Source organism: Littorina saxatilis, linkage group LG15, assembly GCF_037325665.1.
Source record: "Littorina saxatilis isolate snail1 linkage group LG15, US_GU_Lsax_2.0, whole genome shotgun sequence".
NCBI lineage: Eukaryota > Metazoa > Mollusca > Gastropoda > Littorinimorpha > Littorinidae > Littorina > Littorina saxatilis.
In genome coordinates, this window is record NC_090259.1 from 12,526,602 (window position 1) to 12,550,895 (window position 24,294).

Below are 24,294 nucleotides of genomic sequence, written 5' to 3' on the forward strand. Positions count from 1 at the left end.
TTTGCCATGAAAACGGTTTGCTTGCTAACGTTAATTTAACGTTAATTTAACGTTTGCTTTATAACCGTTTTTCTGCTAACGTTAATTTAACGTTAATTTAACGTTTAATGCTAACCGTAAACCAAAATCTAACCATGCAAACGTTAAATTAACGTTAAATTAACGTTAGCATGCTATCTGGGTTGTTTATCTCGGTTATTCTAGTGAGACAAAATCCCGCGATATTGCTCAGTAGGCCAACAGTTCGGCCATGACCTAGGCAAATGAATTGCGCAGCCGCAGAAGCAACTAAAAGGACATCTTGAATGAGATGATGACGTTTTGAATGGGAACCAGGTAAATTTGACCTTGATTCTGATCATGAACCATCTGTTGATAATCTAGCCCGATGGAAGGTCGTACCGATTCATAGATTCAACCTGCAAACTGTGACCTCATCTGTGTTCAGATCCGAAACAATGCATGGAATCTTTTATTTAAAAGCCTTATGGCTTGTTTCGACATGCATTAAACGGATGAAATTACCTACATACAGTTCATGTCTTCAGCAAACTGCAAAAGCATTAATGCCTCCTGTTGGGTTGGGTGTTTTTGTAAGAGAAATTTCATCCACACGATAGATTCGCTGATTTGTCTCACGAAGCCGTCATCAACACGAACGCAGCGATTACTCTGTTCCGACACGACTGAGACACAAGACTGATTATTTCACAGCTGCAATGCCAACAAAAACAAAGACGTTTTGGGTGCTGACGTCAAGTCTGACCACGGACCAGCCATTTGCCGAAACGACGGAATCGTCCGAACAAAAAAACAAATGACGTCAAAGTCTCTGTCGTTTTGTGTGTAACTTTGTCAGAGCGTCAATGTATGCGCGTCAATTATTTTCGTGTCCGGTGTCATTTTAGACTAATAGGCTAAACTGACAGAAATGCGGAACAAGCCACTCAAGTGGCAGCTGAACCCGTGTGTTGAAACAGCTGAAACACTCTTTTGGGATGCCGTTTCAATCATAACCAAAAAGGGAAAAGAAGAAAAAATGTTCAGTGGCGAAATGACAGCGGATTGAGCATTTATTCCCCTCAATGAAGGGTCAATTGGAGCTTCTGCAATCCGTGTCAACCGCAAGGGCTAGATTCGTAGCAGACGACAAACAAAGCATATAATGTTATGAAGATTATTTCGTTATAAATTATCTGTTTTTTATGAAGACATTTAAAAGCAAAAATAAGCTTCGATGGGTCTCCACCGGGTGAATGAATACAATGACGTCACTCTGGGCAGAGCCTCGAGTGACGTCATCATATTCATTGACCCAGTCTCGACAAAGCACCACGCGATACCATGAATGGGCAGAGGTGCAACTTATACATGTATATACAATAGAATACCACAACAAGGAACGAAAGATGATGAAGAAAACAAAATTAAGTGACAAACTGAACAGAGCTTGAGCACGGACATTTGAGCATTGCGATACAGCAACAGAAAGAAAGAAGGATCGAAAGAAACCAACTAACCGACCAACCTACCTACAAGCCAAATAAACAAGCAGGCAAGCAAATTAACAAATAAAGGAAGTTAAACAAACCCAATTCATTGAAATTGTAAAAACAAAAATGATAATGATGTAAGACTACAACTGAACTATGGTGCCTCTCAAGGGTAACCAGCCTTTACGGTCTGGTCTGGCTGGGGACTAGGGTACGTTGGGGGATTTCCGTAGGGCTGGGGATTCCCATACGGCTGAGCATTACCGTAAGCCTGAGGGTACGGTTGAGCATTCCCGTAAGCCTGAGGGTTTCCGTACAGTTGAGCATTCCAGTAGGGCTGAGCTTGAGCCTGACCTCCGGCCGTTGTGTAACTTTGACCTTGTGAGATGGTTGCCAAGCTGATGACTTGACCCCCGGCCCCAACAGCGCTGGTGGGCAGGGGTTTGTTGCACACGGCGATGATGATAGTAGCAACGACGCAGAGAACACTCCCAATGGTGCACAGGTAGAAGGACCAGCTGAAAGATGCTTTGCTCTTGAACACTCCAACGTAGACCATGCAGCCTATGAACCCTAGCACTCCTAAAAAAAACAGGATCAATGAAAAAACATGTAGTTCCGGAAAACCTTCCGCCTAACGGACAAATCGGAACAGCAAAAATAGAGAAAGACAAAGAAAACACACCGTGACCATTCAAATGGTCATGACACCACCTGTTTGGTTGTTTTGCCGACATAATTCACATTCTAAACATGTGGGTTATTGTACTTAGTTTGGATCTACTATAGCTCATGCATCCCGTATACATTAAATAATACAAACTGTCATTTGCACTTTTCTGCCCTGCATGCCAACCGGCATAACGGTCAGTAAGTAAGTAAATAAGTAAGTTAGTAAGTCCTTGCCCTTATCTCTTGTTCCGTTAACCAAATATTATGAACCCGCATAGCCAAATAGGATGAAGGGATGCTTAAAAAAAACACAACCCCATCCAGTCGCTTCTAGCTACCTCCTCAGATAAACCAACGATTATTTGTGACTTACCAGAACCGGCAGACAAAGCCTCAAGAATCCTAGTCACAGGTCCTGGAAAGGAGCGACAGCAGTTTGTGGCGAGGGCGTAGACACAGGCCGCGAACAGACCAATCAGAGAGAAACACTCCAGGGCCCTAACGGCGTGGAACCATGCTGGAACAGGCAGAGTTATTGATAAAGGTGTATAATTGATGAATTCACTCATCATTTTGGTATATTTGCAATAATCGAATTCCTCGAAATTAATCAAAATAACTCTGTCAGGTTTTTACATTTAGTCAAGTTATATTTTAACGTTGACCGGGAATCCAGATGAGGGTCTGGTGTAAATGAGTATGTTTGTATGTATGTGTGTGCGTGTAGAACGATTCAGAGAAAACTACTGGACCGATCTTTATAAAACTTTACATGAGATTTCCTGGGTTTTTCTTGTTCGTGATAAATGTCTTCGATGACGTCATATCCGACTTTTTGTACACATTGAGGCCGCACTGTTACGCCCTCATTGTTTAACAACATTTATTGACATTTTTGTCAGGCAATATTCGACGAAGTCCGGACTATGGGATTGCATTTCAGCTTGGAAGCTAAAAAGTTAGTTAATTAGTTTGCTCGTTAAAGTTGTCATTAAAATCGATTTTTCATAAACAGATTTAAGATTGATTGCATCATATATTTCATCAAATTCCGAATCTAAACAAAATATACGTATGTCATGTTTACTCTTAAAATGTGATCACAATTAACAAAAATAAGTTAATTAGTACTACGATTAAAATGTTAGAAATCGGTCTTAAAATGATTCCATCTTATTTTTTATCATTTCTTAATTCCAAAAACATATATATATAAATATATATATATAATATGTGTTATAAAACAAAAGCCCTGAACGTTAAAAAATAAAATCCAGAAAAGTGTGCTTTCCTGCTTGGCACAATACGCTACCGCGCTATTCTGGCTTGTTAATTTCACCTTGTTTTGCATGTGAAAAGTGATTAATATCCTTGTCGCGGGGATTGACGAAGCTGTATTGTCTTGGTGAAAAAATGCAGTGCGTTCAGTTCCATTCCGTGAGTTCGATAGCTTGACTAAATGTAGTAATTTCGCCTTACGCGACTAGTTATTGGTTGTGGAAGAGTTGATTGTTGTCATGTTTGTCTGTGCTTTTTCATGGAAACGCAAAGGTAGACGGTAAGTCTCCCGTAAACCATCACAGACACTGTCAGGCTTTTACACACAGTACAAACACCCTTTCATTAAAACACTCACCTCTTGAGAACATCCTAGGTGCCCTCCGTAAAGAGCAAACAATTTTCAAAGAATTTATTTTTGCGTGCTTTATCTTACCCCTGAGCCATCGTGAACCCGTGTGATCCAGTTTCCCTTTTTCACAATGTACTCGTCAGTTAGTCATTTGAATGTGACTCGATGTGAGCTTATCTGCAATAGCACGTTATTATGTACCTCTGACTATGCACGAAAAAAACGGCTGTGGTTCACAAGAACTCCAGCGATGGCTTTTGACTGTTCAGAGGAACGGCGATAAACCGTCGTCTGCTACGAGAACAACGACCTTGCGTGACCCTGCTTCCGGGATTTTCTTTTTTCAAACTTTCAAAACTTCGAATTGTACTGATCTTGTCTTGATGAAAAAAGAATTCTTTTATGATTTAAGAATGTTTGTGTAACAAGCTGTCAATTTATTATTTAGATTTTAAAAGTTAGATCTAGCGCGAAAACGCACCACGGTCCGATTGTCTCTGACACAATCCGCAAAATGAATTCTTTAAAAATTGCTCGCTCTTTACGTAGGGCACCTATGATGTTCCCGTTTGGTGAGCGTTCAAATGGAAGGGTGTTTGTACTGTGTGTAAAAGCCTGACAGTATCTGTGATGGTTTACGGGAGGCTTACTGTGCCTTTAAGCTACACGTGACATTGGTAGGCTTGCCTCATTTTTTTATGACAACAAGGGAAAGCAATTAACTCATCCGCATCCCATACAATCTGGGCGGAGTTATTTCCTAAGATCAACTATTAATTATCGCTGATAGTTTTGTCTCCACTTAAATACTTTCCGCGACTTTAAATATCGAACAGTATGCATTTTGTAAAAGACATTTTAAAGGTGGCATTGATGTTGTCGTCCTACAACATCAAGTCATCAAAAATCGGGACACAATAATATGCAGTCATTTCTCAAGAAAACCGGATAGTGCATTTTAATCGGTAACATATGTACACAATTTATTTGAGAACATCTTTTTTTTCGGTGTGAAAGATTGAGCAAATTCAGGCAATTACGTCGTATATACCAAGAGGAAGAAGTGAAGAGAATTAAATACCAGTGTCAAAGTTTAAAAAAATGTCAAATGCAAGAAAAACCCGAACATTTCTCTTAGAAAGTTCTCACTGTCAATGTGAAATAAAAACAATCAGAAATCGGTGAACTCCAAACTGAAAGGAAAGTATTCGTGTGTGGGACTAAATTGCAAAACATTGAATGACATAAAAGCGCTAAGTAGGGTTGTTTCACCTTTTACGAACAGAACGTCAGAATATCAGAAGGTTCTCAAAGCTCTAATTATATATAATGCTGCGTCGCTCACAAGAAATAAGGTTTTAGGTGTGACGGAAAAAAAAGAACAGGGCCTGAGCACGGTGACAAATACAAGACTGATTTTACAACCATTTGAAAAATACATCAAGTCAAACAGTTTATTTACCAAATGCAAAGCACAGGATTTTGTTATGGTGTATGCATAAAACTTCACACTCCTTCCACACGCATATATCATAATAAATATGTACAGATAAAGTGTTCAATTTCACTGGGCCTATTTACGTGTGTATACCAACCAGACATCCCCCGTGGCTTAGGCTTACTACCAAACATACGCCTGTCCCTCTTCCGACACACACATTCAGACAGGCATCCAGCCAAAGGTTCTCAAAGCTGAACTTGCCAAAAGAGGATCAACCTCCCCTGGAAGGGAATGGAATCGAAGTTCCTGAAATGTAATCAACCAAACAGAGCACCACCCCCACCCTTCACATACATATGGAAAACAGGCATAGGATCGAATGTCCGCAAAACTTCGCTACCAAACAGGGCAGGGTATGAAATCGAATGACCTATGATCTACCCCCCCCCCCCCCCCCCCCCGCACACACACACACACCCTCAAAAAACGGAAGACGGACATGAAAACGAATGATCTAAACAACCAACCATAACCCCACCACACACACACACACACACACACACACACACACACACACACACACACACACACACACTCACACACACACACACACACACACACACACACACACACACACACACAACACACACACACATACACACACATATGGAAACCAGGCATAGGGCCGAAGGTCCGCAAAACTACACGACCAAACAGAGCACCCCCCATCCCACCTCATTCCTTTGTCATCCCCCCCCCCCCCCCCCGCTTTATTTCCTTATCAAGTTTCGGGGTTGAAAAGGGGTCATTGTGTAAGGCGAGAATAGCAGCTGCACGCTACTTTCCGGAAATGTTTGTTTAATTTGTTGTATTGTTTTTCATTGATTTTTGACTTCAGTTTTGTTCTTTTTTCCACAGTTGAAAATGTAGATTGTCATGAGACTTTGTCTAAGTGTGGGTATGTGTGTCTGCCTGCAATGGGTTTCCACACGCCCACGAATAAAATTAGGATACAACTTTGTAAACAAAAGAAGAATTTTAATCCAGTGAATAGGGTTTTCACTTGAAATAAATTATATTTGTTGTTTTGTTGCTTGTTGTGGTCCTTTGACTAAATGGGTTTAGCAGGAGACAAATATGTAGAGGTTACATGCCGAGTCTCAGTGATTATTAAAAATAATGGTCGAAGTTAGCGGATCATGAAAAATGCGAGCTTCAGCGAGCTTTTTCATGACCGCGAACTGAGACCATTATTTTTAATAATCACTGAGACGAGGTGTGTAACCTCTTTATTCCTCCTTTCTTCAGTTATTCAAAGAAAACAGGAGTTTTTGTGCGAAAGTTTCATCGAATCCGACTCACTCAACCAGTCAACCTGCGCAGGCGATCGATTGATGCGCGGTTGTATAGTTCCGTGCAAATCATTCCATTCTGTTAACACTTCTTGTCAGTTTCCTTGTTTTGGACTAAAATCAAGTACACAGATATGCTGTTATTCTGCTGTGGCGGTAAAGGCAGGTATTGTGTGTTCTGTTTATGTTTTAGTATCGCTTAAAGGACCAGACCACGCTGTTTTAAAGGTTATTAGAACCACTAACCGATGACTGAAGGTTAGAGAAATGCACCTAAAGATTCCAAAAATGTAAAGAAATTCACCGATTCGTAGCTTAATCATTGTGATTTAATTAAAAACGTTCCGCCAAATTCGTCTGCTAAACGAGACTTCGAAATGGCCGCCAGTAGACGAGAACCGGCTGTGACGTCACTTAGTGTTTGGAAACCGAAAGTTACAGCTTACGCTCAAGTGGGCGTTTGCCTAAATCGAGCATCAACAGCACGCCGAAGGAATGCGCACGGCTGCTGATAGCTATGAAGTATAGAAAAAAGGTTCAGGCATCAGTTGTCACCTTATTCCGATGGGCTTACAACTTCTGCAGCAAGACTGATTAACTGGAAACGGCCAACACGATGTGCTGTGTTTCGCGACACTTTCTTCCAATGCGAACGCAGTTAAGCCGGCAAGAAAACCTGGCACACACAAAACAGCTGTTGCCTAACGCAGTTCCAGTTCCGACAATTGTTGACCACTCACAGGAGGTCAGAAACCGGATACCAATGTCATCAGAACGATCTGCTTTCACTAAACGCAGACGAAAGGAAGTGAGTACATGTATACTGAATGTGTTCTGTAAGGGATAGGGGTTCAGTGTCACTGGGCGTTTTTGTCAGACTGACAGTATTTGTAGTGGAATGGCATCTGTTCCTAATTTTAAGCACATGTGTTAAGATTACAGATTAAAACATATATCTGTTACTACATGTCCGTCCCCATGCACCCACCTTAAAGTTCCCTCTCTCTCTCCCTCTTTTACACTCACCTGGGTAATCGATGAGTCTCAGGTTTAATCAGTGTCCGTCCATATACACATAGACATTCACACAAACACACACACGTTGTTATAGTTGTTATCTAATTCAGTGTTGTATTAAATAGATAAAGAAATCGTTAATACAGCAAGCTTGCATGAATAATTTGCTGTTGTCCTTTTTTTCAGATCAGGTTCTGTAATACAGTAATTATAATTAATACAAGTACAAATTCATGTTTGCAGTCATACTCATAGTGTGTGAGTGTGTGAGTGTGTGTGTGTGTGTGTGTGTGTGAAAAGCACTTTGATACTTAAAACATCTGTGTTATTTGATTTTATTACAAAACTGCAGTCAGAATATTAAGCAGACCTATTCCAACAATACATTTTGATCAGCAGTAAATGTAATGTCAAATTATGAACAACAATCATGTGAGCAGATATATCTAACAGAAACAAATAGTCTAGCAAAATAATACAACCAAGTACATGTATGGACATCATCATCCACATAAAAAAATTGATTGTAGGAAGAGCACTCTGTGTTATTACCACTGCTTCAGTCAAACTGCCAGTTCAACTTTATCTCTGTGGGTTGTTTTTTTCTCTCGGAGTAACATGGGGAAAAAAACCTTTAAAAAACTTGCATGCAACAGAGCTGGATTGTTTCTAGTGATCATGCAGCATGATTTATCCGCATAGAAAACTACTGAAACACCTAAACAGAAATAGCAATGTCTACAGAAAAAACCCACTGTTTGATTGCTGTCTGTAGTACTCCTCTTGCTAACAGTGGCATTAAAATAATTAAAACTAAGCTATGCTCTCTTGGGGGGGAAAAAGTGCTCTAAGTACTTTTTGTGTCTACATAGGCAAAACAAAACTATGCAATGTTTCAGATTTCCTGACCCACCCTATGTTTTTCCTCCTTATCCTGGACTATTTTGGACTCTTACAAAAATGTAGGCTACTTCAAAAATGACAAATCTTAATTTTGCAGGCTTACAAGGAAATTGACTCTTCTCTTACAACCAGAATACACCATGATTTCAAGCAAATAAAAAAACTACATGCACCTGAGAAAAAAAACACTTTAAATCAAGAAGTTAGACCTCCTAACCCCAGCTTTTCAATTCAATTCAATACGTTGTTGATGTTGATTATGGAGCTTAACGTCCTCCCAGGTAACTAGGGACCTATATTGGGGCATGATTTTTTATACAATGTTAAAAGTGTAGGGTGTAATGGGGGGGAGGGGGACTGGAGGGTGACGGGGTGTAGTCGCTAATAAATTTAAAGGTGCGTTTATTATCTAATATACCAGACATTTTGTTTTGGCTGGTGTACAGAATAACATCACATAAAATCGCACTCGCAAAACATACAAAACACATAAAATGTACACATCAGTACACACATAACCCAAACCACACATATCCATACCAGCACCATCACACACATATCCACAGACATACTCTAGTTTGTACATTATAAAAATAAATACATTATGATTAATATCATTACTAGTCAACTTAAATTAAGGCTCAAAATAGGTCTTAAGATGGATGTTATTTAGTGTAATGAAGAGATTATAAAAACCAAAAAAAGCTATGAGAAAGAAAGTATGAAAGAATTATGCCCTTTCTCCGGTGAAAGTTCTGCTGATTGTGGTAACTTTTTTTTCTGTCTAAAACAGGCATCAGGTTAACTGAACGAGCTGTTTGAGGGGGTGGTGATCCTAACACTGGCCTATGGCAACACTGGCCTATGGCAGCTACAACAAAGCTCTGCATACACAGCAAGACTACAATGCAACAGTGCCCAGACTTTGACTGCTACAGCTAGACCAGTTGACAAAGCTCAAGTTGTCACCAAGCAGGACGCCCCAACTGGCGACCAACTATATAGACTGAGGCTGCCTATCTCCAAATCTGACAAAGCAAGAATTGTTACGCAAGCTCCACATTTCTGTTTGCAGTTTAAGCCGACCTTAAGTATGCAATGGTTATGCACATCCCCCCCCACACACACACACCCCGCAGTTGAGAGTTGTAATGTACCTTTTATTTATCTTACATATATATATATATATATATATATATATATATTTGAAGCCTGTGTAGCTCTGTGACAGAAAGAGGTCTCTGATGGCAGCGACCAGACAGGCAGGAAGAACTTTCCTGTTCTTTCGGAAAGTCAGTGAGTGTGCAACTTGTTGGTATGTTCTGAACACATCAAAACATTTTCTTTAATTTAAGCTACATAATATCATGTGGATGCACTGATTGGGTGTAAATAATAACAGCAATTGGTACAGTCAATTCACTAAATGTGCAACAGAACCCTAATCATCAGACATTTTACAACAGCAAACTTCAACAGTCCTTTTACTTTCCTGAATGTCATTATTATTTATTAAAACATGCATCTAGAGCAACATACATATAAATCTTCTTTTATTAAAGTTCACCTGAAATTCAGGCTGCTTTCCCATGCAAAGTACAAATGCAAGTGTCCATAAACCAGGGTTTAATACAAAGTCATGTAGTATGTGAGTGAGTTCTGATGAAAAAGTGATTGTGTTGTAATATTGGTTATTACTGAGTGTTGATGTTACAATGATTACATTATAAAAACAACAACAGAACAATGTGAAGAGCAAACTTCTTCTGTGGGCATGCAAGTGAGTTAATCTTGTGTGTGTGTGTGTGAAACTATATGTGACTGAGTGTTACAAATTTAAATGACAACAGTTTTCTTGATAGCCTTTAAAAACAACAACAAATACATACATTTAACAATCAAACAAATATAGGCACCTCAAAAAAAGTTGTATGTACACCTTCGTGGCTGGTGATGCATTCTTGCTCCCCTGCAAGTTTTCATTCTACAATGTACCTCAGGCTAGCTTCCTCTCTCTCTCAAATCTGCCCCTCCCACACAATACAACAGGTACAGTGGCTACTCTGACACCAGTCTCTGAAATAATCAAGTACAGTTAAAACTGCGATGAGCTGTTGTTCTTTTACTCGTGAATGCAATGCATGAACACTTAAACAATATCCCACTTATTCGCGAGTGCGTTGACAAGGCGAGAGTGAAAAAATAGCACAGACTCGAAAGCAGACGATAAGTTCAGCACAGAGAGCGGGCGTGTTTACCTTTGATCGCTGAGACAAACAGTGTCGCAATTTTCATCGTCACTGTTTCACTACTTCTGGAACTCCGCCCTCATCTTTCATGCTTGATTCGAGGAGAGAAACCGGTAGTTCGAACATGTACGGTTCAATTTCGTCTGCAGTTACGCTTGTTGTTGTCATGTTCATGATGTTGGTAAACTACCATCTCCACACGGTGTGACGTCACGGATAATTTATTCATAAGCCAGTCTCGCGAAGATCACGCGGCACAATGGCGGGTCGTTTTGGAGAAGAAATCCGTCGCTTCGGTCACAAAATTCGTCGGATTACGGCCTTAGAAGATTCCGAAGTAAACCAAACATTGTTGAAGACGGTAAGAAAGTGGTTTTCTAACTAACTGCAAACATCGGGAAGTGTTCGGTCGCGCAGGAACACGATTCGAAGCGTTTTTGACGCTAAAACAGCGTGGTCTGGTCCTTTAAGATAATGTTCTTGCGTCAAATGGGACTAGCAGACGAACTTTTGCACCCGTGTTCCAACGTTAATTACTGTATGAAGTTCAGTTTTCTGGGGAAAATAGTGTATGAAACCGCTTTATGTTGTTTAAATTGATGAGATGTGTGCATTTGGTTGCGTGTGATCTGTTTATAAAATGAAATATTGTTGAAAACTGACCGTCGGATTGCAGTCAGTGTTGTCGAAGAAACTGAGTTAAAAGAAGGGGAACTACTCTTGTCGCGAGAGTATGAGTTACTTGCCTTGGGAATTTGCTTGTGATGAACGGTTTGTGCACAGCAGATCTAGATTCAGAAAACAACCGAACTCATGGATTTTATATGGATATTCATGTGTTCAGGCCTGTAGTTGTTAATTTAAATGCGGTATGTTTGTATTGTTTGCTCCAGAGATGTATACTTCGTACGTATAGAGCGTTCGGAACTTTTCAGTCGCAAAAGTAGTACCGAAACAGAACAGCTTCTCAACCCATTGCACTATCGAGGATTCAGGCTGTTGCTGGCTCGTTATTTGTTTGGTTGCTGGGTCATTATCGAAAAATAACTAGCTCTACAAGTTTACAGAGGTAAAGAAGCAGAGGGGGGAATAATATTGTTTATCGTCTCTTTAGCAGTTTTGTTTTCTCTCAACATGTTTACACATTTTATGTTTGACCCATGCTGGACATAAACTTTATAATGTACAACACTTCTTTCAAATTAATCTTAAATATTTATATGTATGTGCAGTTGGAAAATGTGTCTGCAGCATGTTATAATAAAAACGCACATTAAATAGAGAGAGAGAGAGAGAGAGAGAGAGAGAGAGAGAGAGAGAGAGACAGACAGACAGACAGACAGAGACAGAGAGACAGACAGACAAACAGACAGACTAGACAGACAAAGAGAGAAAGAGAGACAGAGAGAGACAGACAGACAGACAGACAGACAGAGACAGATAGACAGACAGAGGCAGGGATACAGAGAGAGACAGACATACAGACAGAAAATCTGCCAGAAATACAGTCAGACAAGAAAAACTTACGGAGGTCAAAATGCAAAGGGTACGTGGCACAACTAGTGCTGGAGGCACCATAACTTGTCGCCGATTCACACCCCATCCAAAGCCCTTTAGATACTTGGTATGTGCTGTAAGACGACGATGTAGAATTATAGACCCAAAATGGAGTAACGTAGCCCACGAAAAAAGCAATGGCGGAGAAAAAGAAGAGCATCACTCCCGCTTTGTAGCCTGAAGTGCGACTGGAGAACACAGACATGTTGAGATCAAACTGACTGTTTCAATATGGACAAAACCCCGCAATGGTGATGAGAAGAAACTCTTCCGAATCGATATCCCTGTGAGACAAGTTTTGAAGTTTCACTTCTCAGTCTTCAACCCTTTGCAGATACAACGTAAAATTACACTCGCCCAAAACGAATTGTGCAACACACAAGTATGCGTCAGTTGTTCACTTGCTGGCTTCGGAATTACCTTCCTCGTTCAGCTTCCTGTGTTCATGGTGCACCAGGACCGCACCCTTGCTATTCTGAGATGACCCCATTGGAATTGCAAAACCGATTGGCACACACTGGCCACAGATAAACCGTGACCTACTGAGCCATTCCGCTCTCTGATTTCCCCGCTTTGTCCCCCTTCCACGCTCCACTTCCCGGTCCCGATTCGCTCCTCCCATCTTGCCCCCTCACATTTCGCCGGTCCCATCTCGCCGCCTCCCATCTCGCCCTCTCCCATCTCGCCCCCAATTATATCACGATTGTCCATGAGCGGTATTTCATCCCCGCTCACCAGAATTCGTATCTGCTACCGGCACACATACTTATACTCACTTGGCGATGGCATCAGTTTTTTTGGACTCAGTTTGTTTTTTCCTGTTTGACTAAGTTTCAAAAGATGAGACAGTAGCCGATGAATATTGTTTCATACTTCTGAGACAACTAAGATAGCATATCAAGGCTAAGCACCGAGGAATGCTCCGCAAAGGGATGTTGGTCCATTAAGACAACGCCCTTATGCAAAAGTCCTTGGTTTCCTTGGCAACAAATCATGATTGCGGCTTGGAGATCGTTATAACCATCTGCTTGTTTCGCCAGATTTGGCACCCTCATACTATTAGATGTTTACAAACATGAAGAAGTACCTCTGGGGTGAGCACTACGAAACGGATAATGACGTCAAGACTGCCCTTACGGACTTACTACGTATACGGTTGCAATACACAAGCTTCTGCAGCACCGTCAATAAGGCTCAGAGACACAGGTGGAACAAGTGTGTGGAGGTCCGGAGGGACCATGTTGCTTTTTATTTTAATTTTTTTATTTTATTTTTTTATAGCAATGATTATGCGGTCACAAGGAGTGCACATGGCCCACATAACTAATTATATTTTTAACGATTTGTCTCGTTATAAGTAGGAAGACAAACAATGACAGGAGGTGGATAGTACGAGCTTCGAGAAGGAAAATTAATGTAGTTTGTGTCTCAATACAGTCGTTGTTTTTGGCTCAAAATATAGTTATAAAACAATTGCTGCCAATGAATAAAGGGATGTTTTTGTACCATACATCAGAACTGTAACTATTGTTGTCATTGTCATCTCTACGGTCATTTTAATATTGAACAATACGATGATGATAACAATTCGATTTTGCGAGTTACAATAATTCATGTCATAACCGTTTCATTTACTTAAATAGATTCTTTTTTGTCTGTGGGTGAACAAGTGTCGATGCTCTATTTAGAATGTATAACATTTTGCTTTTAAGTTCTCCTCTGTGTGTGTGTGTGTGTGTGTGTGTGTGTGTGTGTGTGTGTGTGTGTGTGTGTGTGTGTGTTTGTGTGAGTGCCTGTGTGTGTGTATGTTTGGTTGGTTTTTGGGGTTTAATGTCTCTTCAGCAGATGTGTGTGTGTGTGTGTGTGTGTGTGTGTGTGTGTGTGTGTGTGTGTGTGTTTGTGTCCTGCAACCTGTATTATACTTCCAAAATGTTTTGAGCAAGAAGTTATCTATAAGTTCGAAAAAAAATATTTTACCGATAATTGGGCCCCATGTGTTCCCTATTGTCCTGACCTTGATGAGCGGCATTAGAACCCGTCCAGCTGTCACTCGTGTCATGTCACGGTGTGTGACGACAGCATGATCCAATTACAACACGTGCAACCCACAGCCTTGATGCCCTGACACACTGATCCAATTAAACATGGGTCTGTTGTTTATTGGTTATTGTTTGTAGATAGGTTGTTCTCTGGAGTTGGGTACCACAGAGGGTCATTGGATTAAAATAATAAGTTTTACAGTTTTGTTCGTTACTATGCTTCTTTTATGTGTGTCTGAATGTTGCTTGACGATGTTAAAGCTATTAAACAATATTTTTAATATAAAAATAAAGTTTTGTGTAATCGTAATTTGGGCGAATACGTTTTAATCGAGAGGCCAAAATGGCGGGTAATTTGTGACATGCTGTTGGATAAACCAATAACTAGGTCGTACGGAATGAAAGGAACACAAAAAAAAAACATGAACAGTTAATAATTAATTTTATCATAAATGCATGCATTTTCAGTAGAATAAGTACTGTTTGCAGAAGATCAACACAATCTGAATTAACCATAGTTGTATGTGGTCTTTTGTTTTCTTTTTTTCTTTTTTCCGAGTGCTCTTTATGGAGAGAGTAACCACGGTTTTACTTTTTCCATCAAGTTTAGCAATTTCTCCGCAAAAACTCAGAACAAACATGCAGTTCGATTCACTTTAAAAGTAATGAGGCTTTCGTGGGATACAGTATACTTTTTTTCCAAGCACATCATTGTGGGGCTTTTAATGAATAACATGCATCCGTCCACTCACAATATATTTTCTTTCATCCTTTAACATTTACCACTCAAAAAGTCTATAGTATTACAATTCATGAAACAAATGAAAGGCATCTACGGATGTATAGATACATAATTGACCACACTCATTTGGAATACATTCTGACAGTTCATTTTAAAGATATAGTGTCCGCGCCACCATTTTGGAGAGTTTTTTGTCGAATTTGGCCGATTTGAAGATTTTGGGGAATCTAGTGTACCTTAATTAAGACGCACCTGGCCCGGTTTGCTCAATAAAGCACCACAAGTATGCTAAATAATTAAATCAAAATGAGTTTTTTGACGTCTGCTCTCCACCATTTGAAGATTAAAATTGGCCGTCATAGACTGGTTTTCGTCGCGAGCGCGTGCCGTTAGCATGACGACTCAAAACAATGGCGGATGGGATAGCCGCTCAGTGGGACAAGCCCGCAAGTTTCGGTAAGAAATCGACTCCATGTGGTTCAGAAATCAGCCGACTGACTCCGAACTACACAGAATCACGAGAAAGACACGCTCGGCGCACGAAATGCAAAGTTATCATCAGCAAGCAGACGGAAAGCTAGATTCAACTGATAGCTATGAGTGTTTTTATATTTAGTCAAGTTTTGACTAAATATTTTAACATCGAGGGGGAATCGAAACGAGGGTCGTGGTGTATGTGCGTGCGTGTGTGCGTGCGTGTGTGTGTGTGTGTGTGTGTGTGTGTGTGTGTGTGTGTGTGTAGAGCGATTCAGACTAAACTACTGGACCGATCTTTATGAAATTTGACATGAGAGTTCCTGGGTATGAAATCCCCGAACTTTTTTTTCATTTTTTTGATAAATGTCTTTGATGACGTCATATCCGGCTTTTTGTGAAAGTTGAGGCGGCACTGTCACGCCCTCATTTTTCAACCAAATTGGTTCAAATTTTGGTCAAGTAATCTTCGACGAAGCCCGGGGTTCGGTATTGCATTTCAGCTTGGTGGCTTAAAAATTAATTAATGACTTTGGTCATTAAAAATCGGAAAATTGTAAAAAAAAATAAAAATTTATAAAACGATCCAAATTTACGTTTATCTTATTCTCCATCATTTGCTGATTCCAAAAACATATAAATATGTTATATTCGGATTAAAAACAAGCTCTGAAAATTAAAGATATAAAAATTATTATCAAAATTAAATTGTCCAAATCAATTTAAAAACACTTTCATCTTATTCTTTGTCGGTTCCTGATTCCAAAAACATATAGATATGATATGTTTGGATTAAAAACACGCTCAGAAAGTTAAAACAAAGAGAGGTACAGAAAAGCGTGCTATCCTTCTTAGCGCAACTACTACCCCGCTTTTCTTGTCAATTTCACTGCCTTTGCCATGAGCGGTGGCCTGACGATGCTACGAGTAAAATGGCATTGCGTTCAGTTTCATTCTGTGAGTTCGACAGCTACTTGACTAAATATTGTATTTTCGCCTTACGCGACTTGTTTTCCGTTCAGTGTGTGCCGCGCGCGACGTAGCTCTATCCTGCTACTGGAGTTGTAAGTATTAAATAAAGCGAGTGTTGTCGTGTATACTTTGGAAAGACCTGGACACATTTTGCTTCCGTGTTGTATGTGTGTCTGCTGGTGTGTAGTGCGAATGAAGGATCAATCAAGCGGCCGAATGTGTCCCGCAGTTTTTCCTGTTTTTGTTTGAACACGGACAGTGTCAGTGTGTGTGTTTGCAACTACGGTGCGTGTGTGTCTGTGCACTGCACAGGAGCTTGTATCAAAACGCCGGTCGATCATCGTAGCAAAGTTATCATCGTAGTTATTTATTATTATTAGTGAGTATTTCTACGCACATACCCTCCCAGAGGGAGGCTCATGGCGTTTACAATATGCCGTGTGAGATGGAATTTTTTACACAATATATCACGCATTCACATCGGCCAGTAAATCTCAAGCGTGTTAGGCGAGTATATACTTTTCACGGCCTATTATTCCAAGTCACACGGGTATTTGGTGGACATTTTTTTTTATATATGTCTATACAATTTTGCCAGGAAAGACCCTTTTGTCAATCGTGGGATCTTTAACGTGCACACCCAGGGTAAGCATGCAGAAGTAAATAATGATCGACCGGCGGTTGAATACAAGCTCCTGTGATGCACTGTATGTGAGACAGAGAATGACAGAGTAGCCAGTCTGTGAGTAATCCCCCTAAAAAAATTTTGAGATGGAAAAAAGTAGGGTGATACTGATATTTTAACGCTTTATGGGCAGTTGTTTCTTTGCAGTCTTTGGAGGTTGTGCAACAGAACATGTTATTTATAACTGACATTTTATATTGTCAGTGGTATGAGTTTTTCTGTGCAGTAAGAACTATGATTGAAGTTTATTGGTAAAGCTTTGTGAAAGGGTTACTTTTAATGAAGAACACATTCTTCCTCAGTGTTCATTGAAGCAAACACTAAATGTGGCAGAATTTCATTCATCCTTTCTTTTTTGACTGCCATTTTAAGTGTCGCTGTGCATGTTCAAAGCTTCATGTTCAGAACTGATGTTGCTGTAGAACTATGTAATTGGCCAGCCTTTGGTTTACACTTAGTGGTTTTAGATGTTGCTATAATTACTATAACAATTTTCTGACATTTTCAGGGACCAAGCACCCGGACATCAAACATTCTTGCAATGTGTGGCAATAATGGCATAACATATTTCAGACAAAAAGATCAGTAAGGTGAGTTTAAATGTTCATAATTTTGGTGTAAGTCAAGCTTATCTTTTATCTTGAGCAACTATCTCTGTCGTGTCTCTCTCAGGCTGCGCACCCGACATAAGTTGCCAGGAACCAATTCCTTGAGTGTGGCAATGGTTTACCATTTCTGGTTTACTTGAACTGCAGCCATACAGAGAGGAATTGTTGAGTGATTAAAAGTTATGGAGTCTTTAAAAAGATGTAGTTAGAGGATAAGACACTGTAAACGTTTAGAAACAGTATTTTTCTTCTTCATGGTTATAACAAAACTGCAGCATGTGTCTTCAATTTCTGAAGATGCATTATAACGACAGTGGCACCCCCCTTTTAAGACCTCAAACAATCTGAGAAAATCAAGTCTTAAAAAGGAATGAGTCTTAAAATGGGGGTAATTTTACAGACGTTATGAACAGAAAATGTGAGAAAACAAGGTTTTAAAAAGGAGGGCGTTTTAAATTTGGGGTCTTAAAAAAGGGGGGGGGGGGGGTTTCCACTGCATTATACATGCCATGGAAATCATGATGATTTTACAGATAAATACAATGACAATTGAAAGCAATTTGCAGCCCAGTGTCTTATTATCTGATTATCTTCTGTCTATTTTTATCATTGCACCTTTGCTACAAAACTCGTGGTTACAACTTGACCAAAAGTCAATTATTATCAATAAACTAAGCAACATGCACACACAAAAACATACTCAATTGTCGAGAACAGTGTCAGTTTTATTCCATGTAGATCTTAAATGCAAATGCACACATTTTTAGAAACAAGTCTTGGAATTCTGCATTTCAATCATATAAAAGATGTGAATTAATATAACCCACACCCATGATTTGTATTACTTCAACAGGGTATAATTATGGCTTGGCTTGCTGCAACATGTCAACGAGTACTCTTCAACACATATTTGTTCTGCACACGGTTTACTAGACCTGTCAATTCAACGCATTAATCAAGATACTTTCAGGACCCTTCCCCAGACTTTATTGTTCATGTCAGCTGTTCTTTGTGCCAGATTGTGTATCCCTTTTGACTGACAATAATGCTGCAGAGGGAAATACTACAGTGGAACTTGTAAAATTCGGAGAAAATCAGCTACGTCTTAAACAGGGGGAGTAAATTTACAGAGATTATAAACAGAAAATCCAAAAAAAACCAGGATCTTAAAGAAGGGGGGGGGGGGGGGGGGGGGGGGGCTGTAAATGAGGGTTCCACTGCACAGCTAAAAGTGATCTTTCTCTGCAGGTACAATATAGTGTCTACAATACAAAGATGGTTTGCAGTGGAGGTTGACGTTGCAAAGTCCTATGCACACATCACTGAACACAAAGTTCGTCCCCAAAAGGCGGAGCAGCAGGGACGTTTTCTACAAGCCAGAACCCCCAAGTCTATCTAATCCCACGGTCTACACATCTGGTCCCCACAATGCCCTCCATCTACCAAGGAAATTGATTTACAGCAACAGTCACAATAATTGTAGGTGCACCTTTATGTCTGCTCATTTGAGTTTATTTTATGCAAAGAATTGCAAGTGAAATCACATGTATATATACCTGTAACTCCAATTATCCCAATACCTACACAAAACTATACTGAGACTAGAAATTAAAACAAGTCGCGTAAGGCGAAAATACAACATTTAGTCAAGTAGCTGTCGAACTCACAGAATGAAACTGAACGCAATGCAACGCAGCAAGACCGTATACTCGTAGCATCGTCAGTCCACCGCTCACGGCATAGGCAGTGAAATTGACAAGAAGAGCGGGGTAGTAGTTGCGCTGGGAAGGATAGCACGCTTTTCTGTACCTCTCTTCGTTTTAACTTTCTGAGCGTGTTTTTAATCCAAACATATCATATCTATATGTTTTTGGAATCAGGAACCGACAAGGAATAAGATGAAAGTCTTTTTAAATTGATTTGGAAAATTTAATTTTGATAATAATGTTTATATATTTAATTTTCAGAGCTTGTTTTTAATCCGAATATAACATATTTATATGTTTTTGGAATCAGCAAATGATGGAAAATACGATGAACGTAAATTTGGATCGTTTTATAAAAATTTTTTTTTTTTACAATTTTCAGATTTTTAATGACCAAAGTCATTAATTCATTTTTAAGCCACCACGCTGAAATGCAATACTGAAGTCCGGGCTTCGTCGGAGATTACTTGATCAAAATTTCAACCAATTTGGTTGAAAAATGAGAGCGTGACAGTGCCGCCTCAACTTTCACGAAAAGCCGGATATGACGTCATCAAAGACATTTATCAAAAAAATGAAAAAAACGTCTGAGGATATCATACCCAGGAACTCTCATGTCAAATTTCATAAAGATCGGTCCAGTAGTTTGGTCTGAATCGCTCTACACGCACGCACACACGCACACACACACACACACACACACACACACATACACCACGACCCTCGTCTCGATTCCCCCCTCTATGTTAAAACATTTAGTCATAACTTGACTAAATGTAATGAGGAAAAATATTAGTACTGTAAACTGCCTTTTAAGTGTCCATCCGCTTCATGCACAGATTTTGCCCAAAGTAGGAGGTGGGACGTTTACTAGGTACTGTGCCTGTGCAGGATCAGTTCCTCGTTAGAAATGGTGATATTTGGTATCTTGGTGTGAACATTTTAATAGGAGATGTATCTGTGCACAATTAGTCACCCTGTAAGTATCTTTCGCCTGATATGCAAGTGTCTAAACAGAAGAAAAAAACACTAAAAACCCAACAAAAAATTCACTGAGAGTGAATGAACACACATCCTACAAACCACAAAGTAAATAGTCAGTCAGTCAGTCATTGATACTGATCCAATCCATAGGAAATGGCGTAACCAAACACTGGTCGTTTCACATGCTCCCTTATATCACTAAAATCAGACCTCTTCAACTTCTGAAGACGCTCTCTCATCTCCATCTTCTTTTCACAGGGCTATCCAGATACTCCAGTGACCAGAGTATTAAATAAACATTATAGTTGTCTTTCAGCATTCCCTAGAATGACAATGTCACTACAGGGTGCAGAACTGTGCACATCATTTAAAACACACACACACACACACACAAAACACACAACATTATGTTGACGACACTGATCCAAATGTTGGAGGATGGGCGTTAACTAGGTACTGCGGGCGCTGAAAAGGTAGTTTATGGTACATAAAAAAAGCAAAAAACAATGTGCTTTGAGAGATAAAACATACACAAATTCAGAACGATGCTAAATACAGAGTATGGTTACACCAACCCCCAACGAAATGTACTTCATATAACACCACAATGTACTTCAATACGTGACAGGCGACTAGGACGAAAGTCAGTGTACTGGCCAGTTGGATCTAAATTGTCATTCCTATGACCCATACACAGCAACTGCACATGGCGACTCTTACACCTTCACCCAAATATGTATGGGGAGATTTATATAGCGCTTAACGTTCTCTAAGCGCTTTACATATCAAATTGTGTGGGGAGGTTCACTCTCACTCTCAACTCAACAGACTGGATTTCATCGTTTTATTTAAAACCCCACGTAGAACAACACGCAATGACCTGAAAACATAATACAAAAATTGTATTAAGTTTCAGGAAACAAGTCATGAAAATAGGCAATAGAAATCAAGCAATGTTGTAAACAACAAGAGCGGAAATATTTACACAATTATTCACAACACCATAAGTACTAGAGCAAAGAGTGACACAACACAACATACCGCAGTCCTAAAAACAACATGAACAAACCATGACTAGAGAGTCAAATGCAAACTACACAAGTAAGTTCAAGTCGCTATCAGAGTTTCTAGCACAACAGAACACAAGCTTATAGAAAGTCAACGTGTACAGTGCAAACTCTCAATCTCATTCCTCACAACATAACCGACAAGTTACTTTATGCCAGGATCAACAAGGGACTGTTGGGTATGGGTTATACAGCAAATACTCTAGCGCTTAATCGGTGAACAAACAATGACCAACCAACCAAACAAGAACAACAAATAAACATACAAATACCGACAAAACAAACAAGTAAACAAACAACTGACAGTTAACAAACAACAAACAACAACGCATAAATGACACAAAAGGATTCTAGTAAAAGACTACAAAAGACCTACAATATGTATTCAGAATAACCAAAGTCCTGAATGGACTAAATCAGTAAGTGGCACTATGTACTGACCAAACTGTACAGCAGTTTCCTACCACAACAAGGGAGGTAACAAATGAGGGCAATCAAATGAGGGCAATCAGTCTTTTTGTTTGTTTGTTTGCTTAACGCCCAGCCGACCACGAAGACTGAGCCATATCAGGGCGGTGCTGCTTTGACATATAACGTGCGCCACACACAAGACAGAAGTCGCAGCACAGGCTTCATGTCTCACCCAGTCACATTATTCTGACACCGGACCAACCAGTCCTAGCACTAACCCCATAATGCCAGACGCCAGGCGGAGCAGCCACTAGATTGCCAATTTTAAAGTCTTAGGTATGACCCGGCCGGGGTTCGAACCCACGACCTCCCAATCACGGGGCGGACGCCTTACCACTAGGCCAACCGTGCCGGTGGGCAATCAGTCTTCAAAGCACACAATTGGTGGGAGATGGGAACACACACATAAATACAACACAGGCACACGACAAACACACAACTAGGACAAGCAAACACAACACACACAACACAGGGGCATAGTTGTGTTACAAGCATCAGCATTGCAACAGAAACTAGGTCAATAGTACCACATCAAATACAGTTCTGGCAGCTAGGCTATGTATTTGACCTACATTCAAATACATCCAAAGTTTGCAAGGACTGACTCATTTCTATCAACCTGAACTGAGAACAACTCAAATCCTAGCCTGAGACAAGAAGAATAAGCTGGCACCCATGTATGTCCACAATGTAAGCTGTGTGAATGTTGCGTATCGTTTTGTTTTATTGATATTCCCATCCTCTTCTTCTTCCAGGGCGAGGGCACCTCCAATCTCTTCTCTGTGTGTGGGCCAGTGGGAGCCTGCTGTCATCAAGCACCAGTGCCTTGAAGTCCTGGAGCATACACAGAAAACCACCCATCACTAAAGACGCTTGATTCAGATTCAAACTTCAAGTAATAAACATGAACCAAATGCAAGAAAAAGTGTGAAAATAAAAAGTAAAAGAATAGTATTTGTAATCTATTCATCTATGTAATGGGGTGCAGGTGTGAGTAAAAGGTGTGTGTGGTGGTGGGGGGGGATTTACTTGTAGGCATAGGCTTTCCAGATTGTTGGCATTTAGACACACTGACCAGTGGCACTGTGTAAAAATGTGTTCCAGTACTACCGATGAGCAAAAGTGCCAGTTACACATCTTTAGGTACTTGGAATGAATGCCCAGTTTACCCATGCATTGAACAGTAAACCCCAACCCCCCCCCCCCCCCCCCCCCACCTTTTTTTCTAAACATTTGTCTTTTAAGACATTACTTTCTCAGATTTCTGTTTATAACCTCCATTCTAACACATATTGCTTTTTACATTTAGTCAAGTTTTGATCTTTAATTGAGTTTGTAATATCTTAAAAGAAGGGCTCCACTGTATCTCTAATTTTTTTCTGCACAATTAAGTGGTATTGAATTTGAAGCAGCAGTAGTCAAGTGCTAAACCGCATAAAGAAAAAGCCTGTTTGGTATACTATTCGATTCTGATGTTTCAAGCAGAACTGCTGTGTGACATGTGGTTGGAAAATGTGTCTCAGGGATTGTCTTGATTTTTAAACAATTGAACAGGAAGGCAGACATGAATTTGAACTGCAAGGCATACACAATTCTAAAACCTAAACATCATAATTATGACTTCCTACATTTTTAGCATGATCATGGAATCTGCTCGCCAATATATATTATAAAGATCAGTATGGAGGCAGAAATAATCAATCTGAAAAATATCCTTCATTTACAAAGAGCAAATGGGTGTAGTTTAAACAGTAAACAAGAATTCATATTTTAAAATACAGTGGAACCCTCTTTTACGACCCCCCAAAATCTGAGAAAATAAGGTCTTAAAAAGCAAGAAGTCTTACAATGAAGGTACATTTGCAGAGGTTATGACCTGAACATCTGAAACGCAAGGTCTTAAAATAGGGGAGATCTTGAATTGTAAAGGTTTTTAAAAGAGGGGTTTCATGGTACAGCACCCCAATTGTGGGGACTGTTCATTTGTATTTCCCTTTATGAGACACTAAAAGGTTGTGTGTAGTGACATGTAACTGCACAAAATATCTCGACAAAATCTGGATGCTGAAGCTGAATTTTAATTATTTGTCATTATCTTCTGAAAATAGGAAATAAATATATTTATTCCCCCCTCTGCTTCTTTACCTCTGTAAACTTGTAGGGGTAGTTATTTTTCGATAATGACCCAGCAACCAAACAAATAACGACCCAGCAACAGCCTGAATCCTCGAT

At 39.9% G+C, this 24,294-nt stretch overlaps 1 protein-coding gene and 2 long non-coding RNA genes across 12 annotated transcripts; 1 reads left to right on the top strand and 2 right to left on the bottom strand.

The window, feature by feature from the left end:
• Positions 1-188: 188 nt before the first annotated feature.
• LOC138948576 (uncharacterized) lies at positions 189-12,772 on the bottom strand. Of its 2 annotated transcripts, none has more exons than XM_070320133.1 (3): positions 12,285-12,772; positions 2,539-2,682; positions 189-2,075 (listed from the first exon to the last, which is right to left on the bottom strand). In XM_070320133.1, exons 1-3 carry the CDS (start codon positions 12,517-12,519, stop codon positions 1,660-1,662), a joined length of 795 nt encoding a protein of 264 aa, XP_070176234.1. In that variant the 5' UTR covers positions 12,520-12,772; the 3' UTR covers positions 189-1,659. The 2 variants fall into 2 exon arrangements, with proteins under 2 accessions (XP_070176234.1, XP_070176235.1); XM_070320134.1 differs by lacking the exon at positions 12,285-12,772 and adding an exon at positions 5,391-5,574.
• On the bottom strand, positions 7,925-11,229 carry LOC138948575 (uncharacterized). Its single transcript, XR_011450015.1, has 2 exons — positions 10,076-11,229; positions 7,925-9,313 (listed from the first exon to the last, which is right to left on the bottom strand). It is a non-coding gene; the product is annotated as an uncharacterized lncRNA (long non-coding RNA).
• A 2,459-nt stretch (positions 12,773-15,231) lies between the features above and the next one.
• LOC138948590 (uncharacterized) lies at positions 15,232-23,014 on the top strand. 9 transcript variants are annotated; one of them, XR_011450022.1, is made up of 4 exons: positions 15,232-15,551; positions 17,735-17,816; positions 19,083-19,313; positions 22,818-23,014. It is a non-coding gene; the product is annotated as an uncharacterized lncRNA (long non-coding RNA). The 9 variants fall into 9 exon arrangements; XR_011450024.1 differs by lacking the exon at positions 15,232-15,551 and adding an exon at positions 16,613-16,633; XR_011450021.1 differs by lacking the exon at positions 15,232-15,551 and adding an exon at positions 16,689-16,826.
• Positions 23,015-24,294: the final 1,280 nt, after the last annotated feature.

What these genes read in the sequence shown, in the direction of transcription:
- LOC138948576 (XM_070320133.1), bottom strand. Translation starts at nt 12,519, where the DNA reads ATGTCTGTGTTCTCCAGTCGCACTTCAGGCTACAAAGCGGGAGTGATG. An exon ending in CCCTTTGCATTTTGACCTCC is followed by an intron (nt 2,683 to 12,284) that starts GTAAGTTTTTCT and finishes TGCCTGTTCCAG; the next exon opens with CATGGTTCCACGCCGTTAGG. An exon ending in GGCTTTGTCTGCCGGTTCTG is followed by an intron (nt 2,076 to 2,538) that starts GTAAGTCACAAA and finishes TGTTTTTTTTAG; the next exon opens with GAGTGCTAGGGTTCATAGGC.